The sequence below is a fragment of the Pipra filicauda genome, unplaced genomic scaffold (assembly GCF_003945595.2).
Source record: "Pipra filicauda isolate LSUMZ 115617 unplaced genomic scaffold, ASM394559v2 scaffold646_size190468_pilon, whole genome shotgun sequence".
In the NCBI taxonomy this organism is placed as follows: Eukaryota; Metazoa; Chordata; class Aves; order Passeriformes; family Pipridae; genus Pipra; species Pipra filicauda.
The window spans coordinates 63,604-83,878 of NW_024104805.1; the positions used below are offsets into that span (position 1 = coordinate 63,604).

Below are 20,275 nucleotides of genomic sequence, written 5' to 3' on the forward strand. Positions count from 1 at the left end.
AAAAGGGTGAGAAAGAGTTGAGGAGCAGGAGGAAGAATGAGAGCGGGATGGGGGAGAGGATGAGCAGAGGGGTCCCATTGCCGCCCCCCTCTCCAGCCGGCTGCGGGAGGGGGTACCAGAGGGGGCTGGGGGAGCGCGGGGGCGGCTCCCCGGGGCGGGCACGGAGCGGGGCGGCCCCGGCCGTGTCCCCTCCCGTGTCCCCTCCTCGCACCGCCCCGCGCTGCTCCGCAGTGCTGCCGCCGGAGCCGCGCAGCGCCAGCCCGGCCGTGCGCGGGGAGCGGCCCCGGCACCCCGGGACCCTGGCCCAGGTAAGGGGGGGGTCGGGGGTCCCCCGCGCTGCAGCCAAGCGTGGGAGCGGGAGAGCGGCAGCGGGGGGGGTCTCACCGCATCTCCCCCGGGGCGGGCAGGAGGTGCCGGGGGTGCCCCAAGGCTCCGCAGGGACAGGGATCGGGATGCGGATGCAGGGATGCTCGTTCCCCCCAGCCCCGCTCCCGGCCCGGGGAAAGTTGCAGCATCCCGGAGCGGTGCGGGCTGTGGGTGACACCCCCCGCCCCGTGGGTGGCCGGTGGCAGAGGGTGGAGCAGGTCCCTGGGTGTCCGTGGGGCTGCATCGCCCGTGAGTGCGGGTGGGGGCTCCCTGGGGGTGTGAGGGGTGGCATCGCCCGTGGGTGCGGGTGCAGGGGGGCTCTGGGTGCTGCTGCTGGTCTTCCCGGTGTGTGGACAACTTTGAAGTGTGTTGAGCATTTGGGGGGGTTCCAGCCCTCAAAATTGGCTCTCGTCTCTGTCCCCGGAGTGTGCCCAGTAGGAGCTGCGGTGGCACCAGGGGCTGAGCCCCTTCCGAGGCACCTGAGAGCTGCGGGATGCAGAGAACGACCTGTCCCTGCTGTGGGGGCACTTGGGGTGCTCTGCTCCCTGCTGAGGCTCTGGAAGAGCATCACTGCCCAGCTCAGGGCTGGTCCAAGGGCTTTGGCAGGTGCCTTTGCCACTCCTTTCCCACGATGGACAAAAGTGGTGCAAAAGGCATTAAAAACCTTTCTGGAGTAGCCTGGAACCTCCGGGAGGCAAAAGCAGCCACCTCGGAAATTAGTCTGACGCTGCTGGATGGTGAAGCTCCCAGGGACGGGCTCCTTCAGGAAAGGGACCTGATTATTTCTCTTGCTGCTGTCCTTCTAATAATTCTGGTTTCAGGTATAAGCTAGAGCAGCAATTTGTCTTTGTGCGATTAACACTCCTTCATTTCACTACTAAAAAAGCTTTGAGCAAGGTGGCTGCCCCGGCCATGGCTCTGCTTTGGGCTCGGGCCATGCCACACTCCTCCCGGGATCCTCGAAGTGTGTGTGGATCAGCCTGATCCCCCCCTTCCCATGAGGCTGCAAGAAAAAAAGATAATACAGGGCTTCAAAACATGGACAGTTGGCTCCAGGGATGCAGAGCTGATAACAGATGAACCATTTGCTTTAATTACTGGTATCAAAAGCCCAGGCTGCAGCTTAGCCTGAAAATAAATATTGTTAATGTTGTGACACTGGGCTTTATTTGATGATGCATCATTCATCCGGCAGGGACTGAACGAGCTGCTCGCTGCTGCTGGAGGGCTGACTCAGGAGATCTGCTTCAGGGGTTCCGTGGGCAGAGGATGTAGAGCCTTGGGGCTGGGAATTGCTGTAGCCTCCCGTGGGCACTTTGCTGGGATCCCCCGGGAGGGCAGCGCTGGGTGGGCGCTGCTCGCCCGCAGCAGCCCCGCAGGCTCCGGCGGCGCTGAGCCATCGCCAGGCGATGCGGTGGGAGCCGTTCGCCACCTGCAGGGTGGGCTTCCCGGGACACCCCACGCCCACCATCCCTCCTCAGAGCACCCCACCTGGGTGCAAACCCCGTGCCCAGCTCGCCACTGCCTCCAGCCCACCCCTCTGCTTCCTCCTCCTTCGCAGACTTGCCTTGGCGCTGCCCTGGCTCCCCAGGAGAGCCAAAAAACGTGCCGAATGGGGGAAAAGCCCGTTTGTCGAGTGGAGCACCCTTTGCAGCGAGGGTGAAACCCAGGAGCCCATTGCAGGACTCTGCTGCGCCTCCGTGGCCGCGTGGTACGTGTGTGCTGGTGTTAAACATTCCCTGGCTGGGGAAGGGCGAGGGGAGGAAAACTGCTGAGGGAGGGTGAGGGGGCTCACAGCTTCCGAGCCCCTTTTTGTGCTTAAGTTTTGAGGGGCTTTCTCTGGGAGATGAAAACGAGACGGCCCCCCGTGTGCCGCGCAGGTCCCGGGGGTTGTGCTGGCAGCGGTGACCCTCTGCCAGCTCGCTGGTGGCCCTGGCTCAGTGCCCTCCTCCGGCCCACAGCCCGGTGACGATGTCACTGCAGTCACTGCCAATTAGTGATAACGGTAATGAATCGCTCCAGGTGGTCCCAGCAGAGCACTCAAGGTCTGGGAAGGGGGGAGGGCTCTGTTCCCCAAGGCCGGGCTGATTAATTCCCACGTCCTCGTTAAGCTGGGGAGTGGCCGGGGGTGAGGATGGGATGGTTTATAAGGTTCACGTGGGGGAAGCAGCATTTGCTTCTCCGACCCCGGGAGGTGAGGATGGGCTCTCTGCTTTGGACCTGGTGTGCTGGTGATGGGGAGCAGGTCTGGCTGCATGAAACCAGATATTGAGGGTGTGTAGGGAGGGAGAGGAGCTGTGCTTGGTGACTGGGCAAACTGGGAGCCCAGGGTGGTGCAGATGTTTAGCTGGGTGGCCCCGTGCTCTTCTCTGCTGGTGGCTGGGCTGCCCATGGCCCTTGGGGAGGGGCTGTGGTGCCGGGGGGATCCCCTCCACACCACTGGGACCCCTCTACACAGGTCTGGTGTGGGAGGCCTGGCTCTGTGTGGCTCCTCTGCCCCAACCTGGCATCCCATGAGGAGGGTGGGGCTGCACCCCTGAGCATCCTCCAGCCAGGGTCATGCTCTGGGGGTGCCACCACTACTACTGTCCTGTGGTGTGACACTGTGGCCCTCAAGCACCCCTGGGGCATCTCGTGGGGACTGTCACCACCTTTGGGAAACCTTCCCTGGCAGTGAACAGGACCTGCCACCTCCAAGCACACATGGTTGGTGCTTCCCAGCCTTCTCCCCATTGTTAAACTTCTTCCAGCTGCTCTTGGTGCATGGGGGTCCCTGCACCAACATCCCTGGTGAGGCTGGTCCACCCTGGTGGCTCTGGCCATGCTCCTTGTCCCAGGTATCGAGGGTGTGATCCGTGTGCTGGAGCCATGCAGGGATTTATCTGTTGCTAAGCAGCTTTGGAGCAGCTCTGTGTGGCACAAGGAGCGATGGCAGCACCAGGTGAGCTCAGGCTGTGCTCAGGCATCGCTGGGACCCCCAGCTCCGACAGCCACGGGAAAGTCAGATAAACCCAGGAATTATGTATATTTTTTTACTATTGTCTTTCCTATAATTAATCAAGAGGAGTAAATCCCTGTGACAGCATCATAACAGTGTTTGGTTTGTGAAGGAGCTGCTGGAGGAAATGTCAACGTGCTGCTTAAATAAAATTGACTGTGCGATGCTGCTCGGCTGCCTTGGGATGGAGCTTTGTCTGGAGGATGACGAGGAGCTGGGAATTAAGGGGGAGGGGAAAGAAGGCATTTCTCAGCACATTGTGGGAATTTAAAGGCAGCACAGACATTGCCTTAAGGAGGGCTCCCAGGTGTTGTGGTGTGGATTTAGCTGGAGGGCAGGGGAGGCAGGAGCAGCCCTGGGGGCTCCTGTGTGTTCCATGGGGCAATGGAGTGTGCCAGGTTGTGGTGGTGCCATCCTGGCGTGCCACGGGGCTGGGGGTGGGTGGGTGCTGCTGGATGGGCTTGCAGGAGTGGTTGTGGTATCGGGGCACTGTGGAATGGCCAGGATTTCCATTGCTTTGTGTTTCCTGTCTGTGGGTCACTGTCACCTGGGAATGTGGCCATCACATTTAGCTTTAATTATTCAGTTAAAGCTGGCTCAGGAATTGCAGGGCTGCTGTTCCCTGCAAGGGTTTGGTGTGATGACCCCAGGTCTACAGCCTGCTGGTTCTGGGTCATTCCCAAAGCTGGATTCCCAGGACTCCGCGCCCTCGCTTTGCCATGGGGTGGTTGAGGGGGTTCAGTGTCCAGGGTCTGATCCCACCTCGTGGCATTACTGGGCTGTTGGAGGATGCAAGTCCTTGTGGGAGCACTGGCAGTGTGTGCTGCCATTCCAGTGTGTCACCTGACGCTTCATCTGGGACTGTCCTGCTGTCCCATGCCCCAATCCTGGTCCAGATGTCCAGGGGAGCTCCAGGCCAAGCAGCTTTTGTGCCGGTGAGCTCTGCCTCCCTCTATTCTGTTTTGAAAGAAAAGCCTCCAAAGTGGGCTGTTCCATAGTGCAGATGCCCAATTTTGCCTGAACTTCCTAAACCAATTTGTATGTGAGATGAGCCAAATGATGGAATGTCAGGATTTGAGGGAGTTCTGGTGTGTGGAACCCTATGGGGCTGGGCTGCCCTCCTGGCCCCCCATGTGATCTGCTGGTTCTCTTGCAGTGTTACACAGCAGTTCCAGCAGATATTTTGAGGCTATTTCCCCCTTTTTTCTTGCCCTTCTGCAGGTAAATCCAGCAGTACCAAATCCCACCTGACACTGGAGGACAGTGAGCACCTGCTGCCTGTTCGGGCGGCTTTGTGGCCCCTATAGCCATGGGAATGCCATGCCATGGGTCCTCTGTGCTGTAGAGAATGGTGTGGGGTGTGCGTGGCACCTGCACCGGGCAACCCCCTTTTCCTGGGAAAGGAAAAGCCTGGATGTTGAGAGATGCTCAGGGCAGAGCTGGACATGGGGTGCAGCGTCTGTGCCTGGTGTCTGGTGAGGACTTAGGAGTCCCCTGTCCCCTCAGACCTTCCTGAGTGCCAGGTGTGGGCCCTGGAGCTGGACAAGGCAGGATCTGGCCCTGATGGAGTTGTGAGATGGCAGTGAACATCCTCGTGAGCTGGGAGAGATTTCCTGCCAAACACGGTGTGTGGGGACGCTGAGTGATGAGGAGACAGTTCCATCCTGGTGCCTTCCGGCTCCTGCGTTTGCTCCTCTCCCTGCTCAGCTGGGGGGGTCCCGGTGGGTGCTTGTCACCCCAAAATAGTTCCTCTTCTCCCTGGGAAAGAGACTGGGGAGCCTCATCAGGCAAACCCATCCTCATATCCTATTTTTCCGTCCCCATCCGCGGAGCGTAAATACACTCCCATGCCAGTGTGCAAACCCCACCAGCCTGCCAGAGGATCATGTTGGGATCCATTCAAGTTCAAAGCCTCCTGTTTGGTGATGACACACAGGAATAATCTCCCACTTGGCAGCGGAGCAGCAGTTTGGGTTGGTTGGTTGGTTGGGGTCTGGCTGCTGCCGACGCTCCGTCTGCGAGTGTGTTCCGAGTGAATGGACGAGCCCTAAAACCTGCTCCTTTCAGACCAGATTAATCACATTAGGCTTTGTCAATGCAAAAATTACCTCATCATTGGCACTGGCAGGTGGTGGAGAGCAGCAGACTTATTCAATATTTAAGAAAGCTGCATTGCAGAGCTGAGAAGGCTGGAGAAATAGGTTGCCTGTGTCAGTGTCTTTGCTGGTGGAGACAATCTCTGCAGGCATCGAGTGTGGACTGTTGAGCTCACCGTAAAAACCTGATTGTTGCACTGGGAGCCTGTAAAATACTGAATTGTCTGTTTTCTACCCTGGGTTGTTATTTCCAGGTGGCTGAAGGGGTGAGTTTGGGCAGCTGTGGGCAGGTCTCTCTTTTCAGGTGCCCGGTTTGTGGGTGGCTTTGGATCCTGCCCGGGGAAGCAGCAGCTCCGTGTCCTTCCTGGTGCTGTGGGGTGGGATGGGCTCATGCCATGGGGCTCCTGCTGCCTTTCCCTGCCTGCCCAGGCATGCTGGTCACTGATGCTGCGTCTGCCAGGTTTTGGGTGCTGGAGAAGCGCCCACGAGTTGGCACCTCCTGGCTCGGAGCAAGCGGCGATGACGGGAGAGGCCGAGGGATCCGCGGAAGGCGTTCAATCCCATTTTATCAGGGCATGATCACGTTCATGGGCTCCGTCACACAGAAGTAATGGAGCGGCGTGATTGGAGTCATGTGGCCCTTCCTTAAGGCCAGAAATTAAGACCTCACTGCTATTCCTGGCTCTGCCCTGGACACGTTGGCGCTGACGGGAGCTGCCGCCTCCTTCCAGCATCCACTGGAGAACCTCGAGCAGCTGGAGACCTGCTCGCATCCCTGCTCATCTCAGACCAGGGGGAGCAAGCCTGGGACCCTCTGGGGTCAGCCAAACCCTGGAAGGTCTTGGCAACCTCTTAGGTTGGGATGTTTCCATTTCATTAACTAAATGCTGCTGCATCCCATCGATCACCACTTGGATGGGCCACGTCCTTTGGCTTGGGAGCAAGGATTTGGCGGGGGGGAAAAAGCCACTGTAAGCTGTTATTTTGTTCTCTACCATGTGCTAAAAATGCAGAACCAAGCATTAGGGCAAGTGAGGGTAGTTGCTGGAAGTAATGCAAAGTAGATCTTCCAAATCTATTATTTATAGGCGAAGGAACGGATTGTGAATTCCTTCAGGAACTGTCCCTGGGCTCCACTCCATCCGCAACAAAGCGAAACACTCGTGGCCTCTCTATTATTAGCAGAAAGTTCTAGTTGGGGGAAGAAGTTTCCTCCCCAGTGCTGAGTGCTGGTGGTCACTTTATCCCCTTTGCTAGGAAAAAACAGGGATTTTCCACTTATTTTCCCCTGTTGCAGGGCTGGGCTGGACACTCCTGCTCCATGTGGCCTTAGGCAGGTCCCTTATCCACCCACATCTCCACAAAAATGGGTGGTGGCATCACAGTGCAGCCCTTCCTCCCAGAGCACCCTATTAAATGTGTGCCCACCCCACAAGACCCCCAGGCTGAGCTGGAACCCTTCGTTCCCAGTGGGAATTTGCTGCTGCACTGCGGATTGTGGAGGTGGCGGTGGGGACTTAAATGAACAATTTGCTTATTTAACTGACCTTGTTAATCAGAGCCTTCTGGTTTGGCACAGGAATAGGCACTGTGTGAAACCAGCGGAGCACTAATTACCCACGTGCTTCACTTCTCCTTTTTTTCCAAAAATATTTTCATGTATATGTAAGGTTTCAGTGAAGCCAAGGTGAACCTCAAATCTCTGACTCCTCAGAGATAACTGCAGAGCAGGAAGAGGATGATGGGAATTATGTTTTTTCCTCCTTTTTGGGAAAGTTTTATGGTTTTCTTGGCTTGGAATTTGTGATTTCAGTGGGGCAAGTTTAAAACCTCCTGTTTTCCCTCTTCTCCTTGGGAAAACCTCCCCAGTGCCTCTGCTGGAGTTTTTCTGGAGTTGCTTCATGCCCTGCAAAGGTGCATTTACCCATTTGGGCTGAATTCTGGTGCTGCTGGGGTGCACTGGCACCTCTGGGATGCTGGAGTTGGTGCTGGGGGTCCCTTCCAGGCAGAGAGGAATCCACAGCAACATCATCCCAGGGCAGCAGGGTGGGGAGATGAAGTTCTCCCAGCCTCTGGGCCGTTCATCATCCACAACCAGGCTCTGCAGAGGGTTTTGGGGGGGGGGTGTTTGTGTATTTTTAGTTCTTCTGCAGGCAGAGGAAGCAATTCAAATGCAGGTGCTGTGAGTGGTGCAGGTGGGAGGCTGTTGCTGGGGTGTCTCTGCAGGTCCCCCATCCACAGAGGAGATGGGTGGGGGGAAACCTGGGGGTGGGAAGCAGCTGAGCTAAAAATATTGCCTCCATCAGCAGGAAGCCCTGAGGAAGGGGGGCTTATATCCAGAGCCTTGTGCTCCGGTCAGTGCTGCAGCAAAGCCCTTCCTGAAGGGATTGTCTTTGCTTTTATTCCCACCTTAAGAGCTGTAAAGGGAGGCTCAACCAGAGCTTCTCCCTTTGCAAGTGGTGTCTTGTGGGTGATGCCACCCCTGGACACACCAGCTGCCCTTGGGGACCATCCTGGGAGTGGTCCAGGTGGGACAGTGACTGGCAGTGTCATCATCCCTGGCACCGTGCAAGACGTGCTGGGTTTTGGGGAGAAAGTTCCGTGGTTTGTAGATGTTTCTCTGAAATGGAACACTCTCTTCCCTCCCAGCTCTGAAGCCTCATAATTAATGTGAGGTCGGGTATCTCATTAATTACAACTGTGCCGAGCGCGGCTGCGCTGCCTCCTGGGAGGGAGGTGGTGGTAGGATCCTGTGTCTCATGCACAGTATCAAGACAGTCACCAAAGTAATGTTCCTGCTCCAGTTCCTCTTAATGCCAAACGTAAAGCCTTTCCAGGTATGATTTTTGGGATTTTTCTTGGTTTTTTTTTTTTTCCCCTCCAGCCTGGCTGAAAACTCTGGGTTGCCGTCATTGGCATCGCTGCTGTCTGCAAGTGAGGTGACTGACTTGCCCAGTGTGCGACGTTGGTGCTTTTCATCAGGGCACTGGTGTCCCTGAAGTCAGTCCCCGAGTGCCCCGGGAGCGGGCGATGACCGACGCCGTGGTGGGTGGCAGCTCCGACCGGTGGATGTGCCCCAGCGACAGGACCATGTCTGTCCGAGCCAGGTGAGAGGAGGGGACTGGGGCTGCGGGAAGGAGGAGAGTCCCCAGGGTGGGAGGTGACACAGGGTCTTCCTCTGGGAACATCAGGAACTGGGTTTGTGCCAGTTGGACGAGGATGTTTTGTGGTGTTACCCCCTAAACCCCCTGAGCGGGTGATGGGGACAGACTCGTGGGTGGGCATGAACCTGGTGCTGATGAGGAGCCCCGTCTGTCTGTCCTGATGTTCTCCAGTGTGGTCACCATGCAGGGAGGTGCTCCATCCATCTCTGTCCTGGCTGGGTGGGTGGTGGCAGCACCCATGGTTGGGTACAGGTTTTGGGAGCCTGGAGGATGCAGGGGCTGGGCAAAGCTCGTGTTTGGAGCTGCTTTGGGGAGAGCACCGGCTGTGCCAGGCTGAGCTGCCCTTGTCCCTGCTCTCACCTAATCCTTATTCCCTCTCTTTCTTGTGCCTCCCAGCAGCGAGAAGGAGCAGTAAGTATCTCCCTTGCTTTTTTTTTTTGTTTTTTAACTTATTCCTCTGATGGTTTTGAGAAAATACAAAAAGCCTTGGTTTAGATGCCAAAAAAAAAAAAAATTGAGTTTGGGAAGTGTTGCACATGGTTTTGATGCATTTAAGGTTCAAGACCATGCAGTTGCATTCAGTCCAGGAGGAAAAATACACAGGAAAGGTCTTTAGATGAGCAGAAAGATGGAAGGTGTGAGGGACATTTGCCTTTTACATCCTTTGTTGTTCCAGTCTGAGTGGCAGACATTACCCTGTCACCAGGTTATCGCTGCCTGACACCCAGGCTGGGCGAAAGGATCCTTGGAAATGATGTTAGAGGAGGAAACAGTCCCATGTTTGCTGAAATGTTCCCAAAAAAACCCCACCCACTCCTGCTCCATCACCCCGGTACCGCGGCTCACTGGCAAACCTGGTGTTCCACACTGGAGAGGAGGCTGCAAAGTGAACTGTGTTGGCTGAAACGTGGAAATAATGAGAATATTTTTATAAAGGAATTTTTTAATCCATATAAAACAAGTGTTTCTATATGAAACCCTCAAAAAATGGAGATAAGAGCTTCCAACCGGGGGGGGCCATTTGCAGCTAGAAGGGATTTGAGGGGTGGGGTGATATCATAGCCCTGCTTTTGGGTTTGGGGATTGGTGCCTGGCTGTTCCCGCACACATCCATGGTATGAATCACCTGTGTGATCCATGGATGAATCCCTGTTCCCACAGGCTCCCCTCCGGCTGGGGCGGCCAAGCCGACCGGCAGCGCAAGGGCGAGGAGCTGACGGATGAGGAGAAGGAGATCATCAACAGGGTCATCGCCCGCGCCGAGAAGATGGAGGAGATGGAGCAGGAGCGCATCGGGTAAGGCAGTGCTGGTGGCACTGGTGGCATTGGAGGTCCAGAGGGACACGGGAGGAAGCTCCTGCTTGGCTGCTTTCCTGGGAAGCAGCTACTGCACTGCAGTGCTTCTCCTGAAAGGAGCCTGCGGGGGATCTTTGGTTCTCAGCCAGGAGGAACCTGCGCGCAGGGGAGGGATCTGCTCTGTGTGCTGCTCCTGCTCTGTGTGCCACGGAGTTTGGGCCAAGGATTTATGGTGTCAGCCGCTTTTTTCAGTCTAAAAGGGATCATTAATAACATGTCATTTCGTGAAGCTGCTTGTCCAGGAGCCTGAGCCCCCGTGAGTGTGGGCAAAGTCATGGCTCACTGAGAGGGGCTTTGTCTTGTTTTGGGAAAACAGACGTGGGGCTGGAGTGGTGATGGATCCATCCCTGTGGTCAATCTCTCCTACCACCCTGAAATGAGCTGTCTCTGAGGCTCAGTAGGTCTGAGTGATGCTCAGGGCTGGTACGTGCTGGGACCAGCTCCTGGGGATTCTGGGGTACCCATGACCACTGAAGGGTACTGGGGGCATCCTTGGCACCCATTCAGAGGGTGAGAAGAGCCTGTATTTCTTTTCCTGCCCCTCTGCTCTTCCTGGGCAAAGGTATCAGGTGAAATAATGGTAATGAGGTATCAACTTGCTCTGCTGGGGCTGGTTTTCCAGTGGGATCTCCATAATCCCATTTGTCAGGCATCACACCTGTTTTCCTTACAGAGGAACAGTTTCTTCTTGCTGAACTTAAGCATCTGGCTTTTTTTTTCCCTTGGAGGGAACATACTCAGGCCCAGGCAGGAATTGTGCTCTCCACTGCTCTGGGAATACCAAAGCCCATCTTGTAGCTTGGGGAAGCTTTGCTGTCCCTTAATAACACTTAAATATTGAGTGTTTGTGGTGCAACCGTGGTGTGCTCTGGCTGCACCTTGTGGCCTCCAAACTGGTGGATTTATTTACTCACTTGCAGAAATCCTTTGTTAGGAGTGGTCTGTGAACAGCCTGGACAGGTTCTGCCTTGACAGAGGTTGTTTTCACTGCCAGGGCTTGGCAATGTCCCTTGGATGTGCTGCTCCTCCAGGCTCAAGATGCCTCCCCAGCTTGGCATCACCTCACTTTACAACAGGTAGCGCTTTCCTCTCCCGGCTTTTTGGCAGAAACCAGGTGAAAGTAGCTGTGAATGGTGGTGATTCATTCCCCAAAAGTGCTTACAAGCAGCGTTTCCCCGGCTTTGCCCATTTGCAGCCCTGTAAGAACTACTCTCAAACGTGATGCTCTTTGGATCAGGCATAAATCATCTTCAGCAGAGAGGGGGGAGAGATTTATTTTGCATCGTGCAGCTGTTTACCAGCCTGCAGAAAGCCTGCCTTTCGCCTTCGTGAGCCGAGGAGGAGGAGGTTTGCTCATTCTCATTCATGAAAAGCCGGGCGGAGGACTGGGAGCCGGGAATGCTGGCGGATGTGCTGCCGCAGCTGATTCCCCCCCCTGCGTGGAGGCGCAGCGGGAGCCGTGCCAGCCCCTTTGTGTTTGTTGGCTTGCACAACAAGAGCTGTGGGATGTTCAGCTCCAGAAATATGGGACAGCGCCTGGATCAGTCTCTCGTACGGAATCATCCGTTCAGGAGCTGCTCGGACCTTATCCAGGAGAGCTCCTTATATTACAAAATAATCCGGGTTTGCCAGGCTGGCCTCTGGCAGGGAGGCAGCGGATATGGATGTACCTTGGTCCGACAGGCTGCTCCGGGATGCTGCTCCTGGAAAGCCTGAGTTTCTGGGATTTGCTGGGATTTTCTCTCTCTGTAAGGGAGAAGGAAAAAAAAAGATCCATTAAAACTTGTCTGGAGAAGCTGTGGCTGCTCCATCCCTGGAAGTGTTCAAGGCCAGGTTGGAGCAACCTGGTCTAGTGGAAGGTGTCCCTGCCCATGGCAGGGGGTGGAACTGGGTGGGCTTTAAGGTCCCTTCCAACCCAACCATTCTGTCATTCCATGAAAATTTTGTTTTTGGTTAATATAAGGAAGAACTCATGTGGAGTGAGCGTGCCTTCCAAAGAGGGAATATGTGGTAAATATTTGGAGTTAAGTGGATGTTTTTGAGGGGTTCATTTGAGTTTTACATCTGATACTTGAGCAATCATGAATCCCACAGCTGGTGCTAGCTGCAGATGAACCTCCTTGTGCCTGATGTCTCTCCCAGTTTAGTTCCCTCCCTCTCCTTTATCTCTGTCCCACCAGCCCCTTACCTTGGCTGGGTTGGGAACAAATCGATGCTGCTTGTTGAGATCTTATTTGTGGAATTGGACTTTGTGTCAAACCCAGCTCAAATTAATCCAGTGAAGGAGTATTTTTAGCCACAAGGGTGGATGGAGCCCGTGGGATGCATGAGCTGGATGCTGATGAGGATTGTAGGACAGGGACACTTTTTGTGTGGGGCTTTTTTTGGCTGGATCCTTGTCTCATGGCATAGAGAAGGATAAATAGGAGCTGAAATCATCTTAAACATGACACAGCAAGAGCACGTCCGGCTGGAACTGATGAAGGACTTGACAACTGCTGGGTGAGGAGGATAATCCCTTGGGCTGGTTGAGGGACACAGGGGCTCAAAGCTGTTGGGCAGAGGGATCAGAGGTCCACGTTGGCAGGGATGAATCTGCTGCTGTCCCGTCTCACTCCCTGCTTGGCCTGGCTCATGCTCAGGGGGTCCCTGTGCCGGCTCTGGTGATACTCCAGTGATGGTGGTGGTGATGCTCCAGCTGCACTCCAGGAGGAGCCTGTTCTTCCCAGCTGGCACAGGAGCACCTGCAGGCACTAATTGACTCCATTATGCATCTATAATTGGGTGCCATCAATAACACACCGAGTCTGCTCTGCTGCCTAATGAGTTCCAGCCTGCTCTTGGCATTGAAGGAAAGATCTCAAACCACCCAAAGTCAGAAATTGATATTTCTGGAGAGTGCCTTGCATGGAGCTGGTTCTCCCAGGGGTGAGGTGACATATGGCTCCTGGATCCCCTCCAAAAGTGCTGTGGCTTAACTGTCTCCCCATGGGTCACAGCCTCTCACCTTTCCTCTGAGAGGACCAACTCTGGAGCAGGATTGCATTTTAATTTGGCTGCTTATTGCTGGGATGACACATAGATAATGCTGGAGCAGATGGCTGAAATCACAGGGGATTAAGTCATTAACCTTGGTGACCAGCAGCAGGGAGGCTCACTGGGGACCACAGCCTCAGCTCTTCTTCCTTGTGTGCAGACAACATAAAAATAAAATTAGGGGTCAAGGAAGGGCAGGGAGGTTGCTGGAGACAGGCAGGAATGTCTCCCGAGATGCCAACTTCTAAAGGAGATGAGGTTGATTCATGGCTGGGAGACAACTCACGCTGCTTGAGTTTTTGTGGGATTTTGGTTGGGCATCTCCTCTCCATGGTGAGGGCTCAGCCTGGAAAAGCCCAAATGGTGCTTTACCTTTAGTCACCTGCAAACTTGTAGGGGAGGAAAATTGCTTCTCATTTCCCATCCCAATTTTAATTATGTTTTCTTTAATCTGTAGCTTGGCTGCTTTTCTTGTCTCTTTTATGCCATTAAAATTAACCTTAATTTAATATTCAGCCCTTTAAGGCACATGATTTCCCCATGGAGGCAAAGCAGTGCTTAATTCTGGAGGCACTTTGTGACCTCCTTTGTGTTCTACTGGAGTTTCTTTTGGCCATGGATGTGGTTTTTTGGTGGCTGAGTCTGTCCCTGCTGGTTCCCACGTGGTGCTGGGGAGCACCTGGCTCATCATGCCCTGGATCAGGTCGTTCCTCATGGATCAGGTCCTTCTCCTACCCCCTTTACAGCATTAAATGTCCTCCCTGGCACAAAACCCATTAAGCACATCTTTACCATTAACTTCTGAGTGGCAATGAATATTTAAACACAACAAACTCTTGTGTGCCTGCCCTGCTGTTAAGTCTTGTTTTCCAGGATCATCAGCACTTAATTCCAGTGTCTCTCTGTCCTTCTCTGCATCCCTCTGGTCCTGGTGCAAGAGAAAACGCTGATGCTGCAGCACTGAGAGTTCCATCAGATCATTTAGGTTGGATTTGATGATCTTGGAGGTCTTTTCCAAGCATTAACCCAACACTGCCAAACCCATCACCAGTTCCATCCTGTCTAGGATTGAGCCCAGACTAAGGTGGTCCCTCATCCCTGTGGGGATGCCACAGACCATGGGAGATGTTTGCAGGTCTCCTGTGACCGTGAGCCCTTCCCTGCCCACTCCAGGGCTCTGAAGTGTGGGCAGGAATGCCTGGGGAGGGCTGGCTCACTGCCTTGGGGCTGCTCACCTTCCTCTTCCAAACCATATTTATGGGGCTGGGTCGTTAATATGTTATCATTAATGTGTTTTATTGCTGTTATCTCAGGTGCACGTGGAGCATTTCAGATGCAGCTGCTCCTATCGTGCTCCCATCAGTGACTAATCCGTATTTCTTTGGCGGGTGATGGATGTTCTCCCGCTCCACAGGGCTGGCTCCGGGTGCTGGGCTGAGCCAGCTCCCTGCTACCAGCTTCAATTACTCTTCTCTTGGCTTTTTTCCCCCTATTTTAACAATTTGAAGGATAGTTCCTGCTTTTTAAGGGCAGTCCTACAGAGGCCAGAGGGATGGGCACTTGGAAGGGCAGACAATGGCAAGGAAGGTGTGTAGCCCTGGAGATGTGTGAGGGAGAGGGATGAACTGGAGGGCAATAAAAATGATAAAGAAATCATGTCTAGGGGAGAGAAAAGCTTTGGGAAAGGCAGAAAGCTTGGCAGGAGCAGGGCTTCCCTTGGTTATTGGTGGGAGACCGTGTGGAAATGGGGCTCTGGAGGTGCTGGATGGAGCTGGAAAGAAACCTGGGCTATTTGCTCCTGGTTATTACTTAATCAGGAGCTTCCCAGCCCAGGGGTCCCAACACAACACCCCCTTTCCCAGGGCTCTTTCTGCCAAGCTCACCCCAGGACTTTAACTTTTTATCCACTTCTCTCCCAGCAGCGTTTGAATCATGAAAAAAAAAAAAAAAAGCCCAATTTTTCCTTCTTGAAGGGATGTTTTAATTAAGGAAATGTGCTTGGCTTGCAACGGGTGCCACAGGTGTGTGTTCTGGCTGCTGAGCTCTTCCACTGGTTTAAAAAACCACTTAAGGAGCCGCTTGTGCTAAATGAGAGACTGGGAGAGATTTTGCAGCTAAATAATGAATCTCTTGAAATGCAAAGGCTTTTTCCTTTTTTTTTTTTTATCCCTTTGATTGTGCCATTTGTTCTAGTTTCTATAATAAGTTTGTTTGGGCTTGCAGATTTCCAACGGGAAGCTGCTTTGCTTGGAGCTCTTGCAGCACAGCCTGGGGGGGGATTGCAGGAGGTGCTTGTGCTTTGCTGCTTGGAAAAGAAAGGGTTTTTTTCCCCCCAGAATATTCCCCCTGGTGAGGTGGGAATGATGTGCTGCCACAAAAGCTGGAGGTTGTTGGTTGGTTGCTGTTGGGGGCTCTTGGTGGGGACCCTGCACTGCATGGGCAGGGATTCATTTCATTTAAATAAGAAACGTTTGGGGAACGGCCAGTTTCCAGGTTTTTGTTGGAATACTGCTGGCTGGGGGTTATGGGATGAGGCAGCTCTGCTGAAGTCACTGGGAGCTCTGTGTTTGCAGCAAAATATGCTGGCCATGGAGCTTGGGAAAGGCACCAAGGGTGGGTGCTGATGGGTAGGGATGGACAGTCACATCTCTTGAGTAAATCCCAGAATGGTTTGGGCTAGAAGGGACCTTAAAACTCATCTCATTCCACCCCCTGCCAAGGGCAGGGGCACCTTCTGCTAGACCAGGTTGCTGCAAGCTCCATCCAGCACCGGAGCACCTTCTCCATGAAGTGGAAAAGCACAAAATCCCCTCACCATGGTCCAAGGATGTTATTTTTTAACGAAAGGCTGCAAACCAGAATTGCTGTTTTTAGAGCCCCCATGGTCCTGTTGCTGCCAGAGCTGCGGGCGATGGAGACTGAAGGAACTTGTGAACTCCTCCATCTGCTGTCTGGTGACACTGCAACTGTGAAAACAGCGATTTCTCCCCACTGCTGGCTCCATCTGGCTCTGCTGCTGCCCACCCAGCCCAACAATCCCATCTCCCTGCTGGGAACGGGCTGTGCAGGTTCATTAAGAACTGTCAGGAGGCACCTCCACACTGGCAGCCTGGAGCCCATGGGGAGGAGTGGGAGATTCCCCGGTGGGTTTTAGCAGAGCTGTTGCCTCCCACCTAATTAAGATGATGTGATAACGTGGCTTTGGTTGGATAATGTCTGCAGAGTCACGGAGCTGCATCCCCACATTGGACTTGATGTGGTGGCTGGTGAAGTGCTTTGAGATGCTCCTGTTGACTGCAGTGAGGAATTTCTGAGCTGTGCTAGGCTGCACGTCCCACAGTGCTTTATTTTAGGAAGAAATCCTCCCCTGTGAGGGTGGTGAGGCCCTGGCACAGGTTGCCCAGAGAAGCTGTGGCTGCCTCATCCCTGCAAGTGTCCAAGGCTGGGTTGGACAGGGCTTGGAGCAACCTGGGCTAGTGGAAGGTGTCCCTGCCCGTGGCAGGGGGTGGACTAAATAATCTTTAAGGTCCCTTCCAACCCAACCCATTCTATGATTGCATGATTTTTCCCCCTCTTGCTGCTGTTCCTTCATCAAGCTTTTCCCCATGGAGCCCATGGAATACCAGCCGTCCTGCAAGTGGCTGGACACCAAACCAGAGGCACCCTGTGTGGACGGAAGCTTTGTGAGCCTTTCAAAGGTGTTGGCAGCCAAGTCACCATAAATCCAAAGGTGTCATCAGACATGTGGGAAAATGTCTTTCCAACGCCGGGTGTTTTTCCCGCCGTGTTCGCGGCTCTGTCGGATTTGGGTCAGGCTGCCGAGGGGGATGGCGGCCTCGGGGGCTACTCTCTCTGGTGGGCTTGGATCTCCTCCTCCCTTCCTTCATTCCTACTCCTTCCTCACTGAATGGCATAAATAATGCATCCTTTTTCCCTTCTCGTGCTATTTTTAGGGCCAGGATTCTGGGTTAACTGAGCGTACAATGCTGGCAGCTCCCTCCTGCTTCCCAAACTCCTTTTGCCAATGCTGGTTTTCCAGAACTTCCCTAACTGTTCATTTTTTTTTTTCTACCTTTGCAGGAACCAAAGGTGTGTTTTTATAACCTGTTCTCCAGTGGGCTTTTAGCATTTCATTTAAAGAATTTCCATAATTTCCACTATAGGCAATATTTTTCCTTAATTAATAAGAAGGCTAATTAATTCATTCAGTCCTTACTAGAGCCCTTCCAGGATTTCTTGCAGCTCTTCGTGAGCAGTCACTGGGTGGAAAAGTTTCCATTTGGGGACAAAGCTGCTTCACTGATGCCAAACTGCTCTCTGTAGAGATGCTGCCTTGGATGGATTTCCACATGCGTGTACGTGGAGCTGGGGCTGGTGTCAGCTCTCTGGCTGCATCAGTGGAAGTTAATATTGTGCAATATGAAGTATAAAGGACATGCTGGAATATTATATCCCACTGGGACATCTTTTCCCCTGGTTGCATTCCCACAGTTGGAAGGGGAGATTCTCTACCGGGAGCTGCCCAAGGAAAAGGAGCGGCCGGACCAAAGGCAGTGGCTACCCCTCAGGAGCAGGACCCTGACCCCAATATCCTGAGCCTTTCCTGACATTCCCTGTCCCCTCTTTGCCAGGAGGCTGATGACCAGGCTGGAGGACATGCGCCGGAGCGTGCTGGGGGACGGGGTGAACCGCTGCATCCTGTGTGGGGAGCAGCTGGGGCCACGTGGGTCCGCCTGTGTCGTGTGTGAGGACTGCAAGAAGGTGAGGCCCCTCCCTGTGCCCTGCACCTCCCCGGACCCCCACAGCACCCCCCAGACCCTCAGAGCTCATCCCTGATCCCCACAGCCTGTGGCCCCCAAGGAATGCCCCAGCAATCATTCCTCACTGCAGGAACGCCGTGTGGACTGGCTGGCTCAGGGATTGTTAATTCAATTTATTTTGTAATTTCGGGCTTTTAGCAGTTGGAAATTATAATTTCGAATGAGGTTGGTGCTTGTGAGCGAGGGGGTCCAGCAGAGTGGAGCTCCTGTAGCTCTGAGCACGGAGAAAGGAGGAGTTTGCTTTGCCACACATGGCTCACACAGAGCATCAGGACGATCCTTGGGGAGGGTTTTATTGACAAATCTGGGAGAACATCTCAGCTCTGGGGGAACCTCAGTCTTTGGGGGCATGTTTCTTTAGCCCCACATCCCTCCACACGTGGCATGAGAGGACATCTCCGAGGGTTTCTGTGCTCACTGGTGCTTGTGCTGGGAGAGCTCTCGTTAACCAGCCCTCATTAACATCCCACTGGTGGTGCTGGTGTGGTGGGACCTTGCGGTGGCCAGAACTTTGTTTTCCCTGCAGAACGTCTGCACCAAGTGCGGGGTGCAGACCACCAACAACCGGCCCCACGCCATCTGGCTCTGCAAGATCTGCAGTGAGCAGCGGGAGGTGAGTGTGGCCCCCCGGGCTCCCCCTGCCCCAGGGATATGGTCCCTGCCCTTGGTGTCACCCTGTGCACTGTCCCCACCCCAGACCTCTCCCAGATGGGACCAACTGAAGCTCCCAGGGATTTTCAGCACCACTAAGCCTTGCCCAGCTGCTCGAGTCTGGTTCTTACAGCATACTCTTGTTTTCTACATAAAATGACATTTACTAGTCCAAAACAAAGTCTTGGTGTCACAGAGGCTGTTGTGGGCAGATTGACTGTCTGCTGCCTGCAGCATGAGCCAAAGAGTTAATTAATTAACAGCATGGGCTGCAGGGTGGGGATGTGGAGTTGTGTGTCCTCCACCTGCTGGTGCAGGGGGATGAAGTCCCCAGGACCCCTCCCAAGACATGGATGCCAGCCTTCTCCCTGCTCCCCCAGGTGTGGAAGCGCTCTGGTGCCTGGTTCTTCAAGGGTTTGCCCAAGCAGATGTTGCCCCAGCCGATGCCCGTCAGCAAGAACAAGGGACCCCAAGCCCCGAGCGAGCCCAGCCCGGCAGAACCGCCCACCCCAGACCCCAAAGTGTCCTCCCGGGCACCCACCCGAGGTAGGTGACAGCGGGTGCTGACCCCCCCAGCATTGGCAGGGGTACTCCCAGTGTGGTATTGGGTCTCTCCACATTGTTGGCATGGGAAAACTCTGGGGAAAAAGCACCAGAGCAGTCCTGTGGCTGCTGCCTGTGTCCTAAAGAGCGTAGAAATGGTCCTGCTGCCCTCCCTGCCTGCGGAGGCTTTATCCAGGCTGTCCAAGTCGGGGGTGGATGGGATTGCAGGAACATCCTTCAGCAAAGCAGCCCTGGGTGGGGATCAGGAGTTTGGGCAGTGCCTGGGTATGAACACGGTGACAGAGAAGCCTGGGAAAAATAAGAATAAAAAGGGAAATAAGGGTTGGTGTTGGGGGGAGTGTGGGCTGCAGCTTCACCCCTTTCGCTCTGTTTGTGCCCCCAAGGCCAGGCGGAGGCCGGGCCCCCCCCAGCCGAGCCGGACGCCGAGGGTAAGCACCGGCCTTCACCCTCTCCCCGTGCCACTGCCCTGGTGCCGCCTGTGCTGAGTCCCCTCTCTCCCTCCCTCCATTCCCATGACGTTTTCCCGCAGTTTCCCATGGGAGGCTGCAGCAGGACCTCTCCTTGCTGCTGCCGCCCACCACGCGGGGACTGAGTTATTCCTGGGCTTCCCCACCCCCTGCACACGCCGGGGCTGAGCGGCTGCGATTCCAGCGCTGAGCGGAGCTGCCTCTGTGGGTGGTGGGTCCTGCTGTGAGGGGCAGGAGATTTTCTGCTTATTTAATGGCAGTCCTTGGAAAACCTCCCGGAGAAACTCCTGGAGGTTTGTGGGGGCTTGTGCATGTCTGCAAGGGATGGAGCAGCTGAGCTGCTCTGCTCTGGTTTCCCCCACCGAAGGGCACCAGCACAGAGCTGTGCCCAGGCTTGTGCCGTGCACGGGAGGCAGAACAGGGGGAGGATGCACTCGGGTTTTTTTGTGGTAATACCTTACCCCCTCCACCACTTAGAATCATGGAATAATTTAGTTTGGAAAAGCCCTCTAACACCATTAAGTCCAACCGTTCCCCTAGCAATGCCAAGGCCACCATTAACCCATGTCCCCGGGTGTCACATTTACATGGCTTTTAAATCCCTTCAGGGATTGTGGCTCCACCCCTGCCCTGGGCACCCGTGCCAGGGCTAGACAACCCTTTCAGTGAAGCAATGTTCCCTAATATCTGACCTAAACCTCCCCTGGCACAACCTGAGGCTGTTTCCTCTTGCCCTGTCCCTTGTTCCCCAGGAGCA

The 20,275-nt window shown here is 54.5% G+C and overlaps 1 protein-coding gene across 5 annotated transcripts in view; it reads left to right on the forward strand.

Moving 5' to 3' along the window:
* Positions 1-222: 222 nt before the first annotated feature.
* The window catches only part of RPH3A (rabphilin 3A), a 31,616-nt gene continuing 11,563 nt past the window's right edge, over positions 223-20,275 (forward strand). Inside the window, exons 1-9 of one of the 5 annotated variants that reach the window (XM_027714875.2) lie at positions 230-308; positions 1,928-2,077; positions 8,345-8,567; positions 9,021-9,035; positions 9,786-9,920; positions 17,648-17,777; positions 18,363-18,449; positions 18,868-19,033; positions 19,435-19,479. In XM_027714875.2, the coding sequence (XP_027570676.1) occupies positions 8,491-8,567; positions 9,021-9,035; positions 9,786-9,920; positions 17,648-17,777; positions 18,363-18,449; positions 18,868-19,033; positions 19,435-19,479 (655 nt within the window). In that variant the 5' untranslated portion in view covers positions 230-308; positions 1,928-2,077; positions 8,345-8,490. Of the gene's footprint in view, positions 309-1,927; positions 2,078-8,344; positions 8,568-9,020; positions 9,036-9,785; positions 9,921-17,647; positions 17,778-18,362; positions 18,450-18,867; positions 19,034-19,434; positions 19,480-20,275 lie in introns of all 5 variants that reach the window. The other 4 variants (XM_027714878.2, XM_027714876.2, XM_027714880.2 and 1 more) reach the window with 4 other exon arrangements.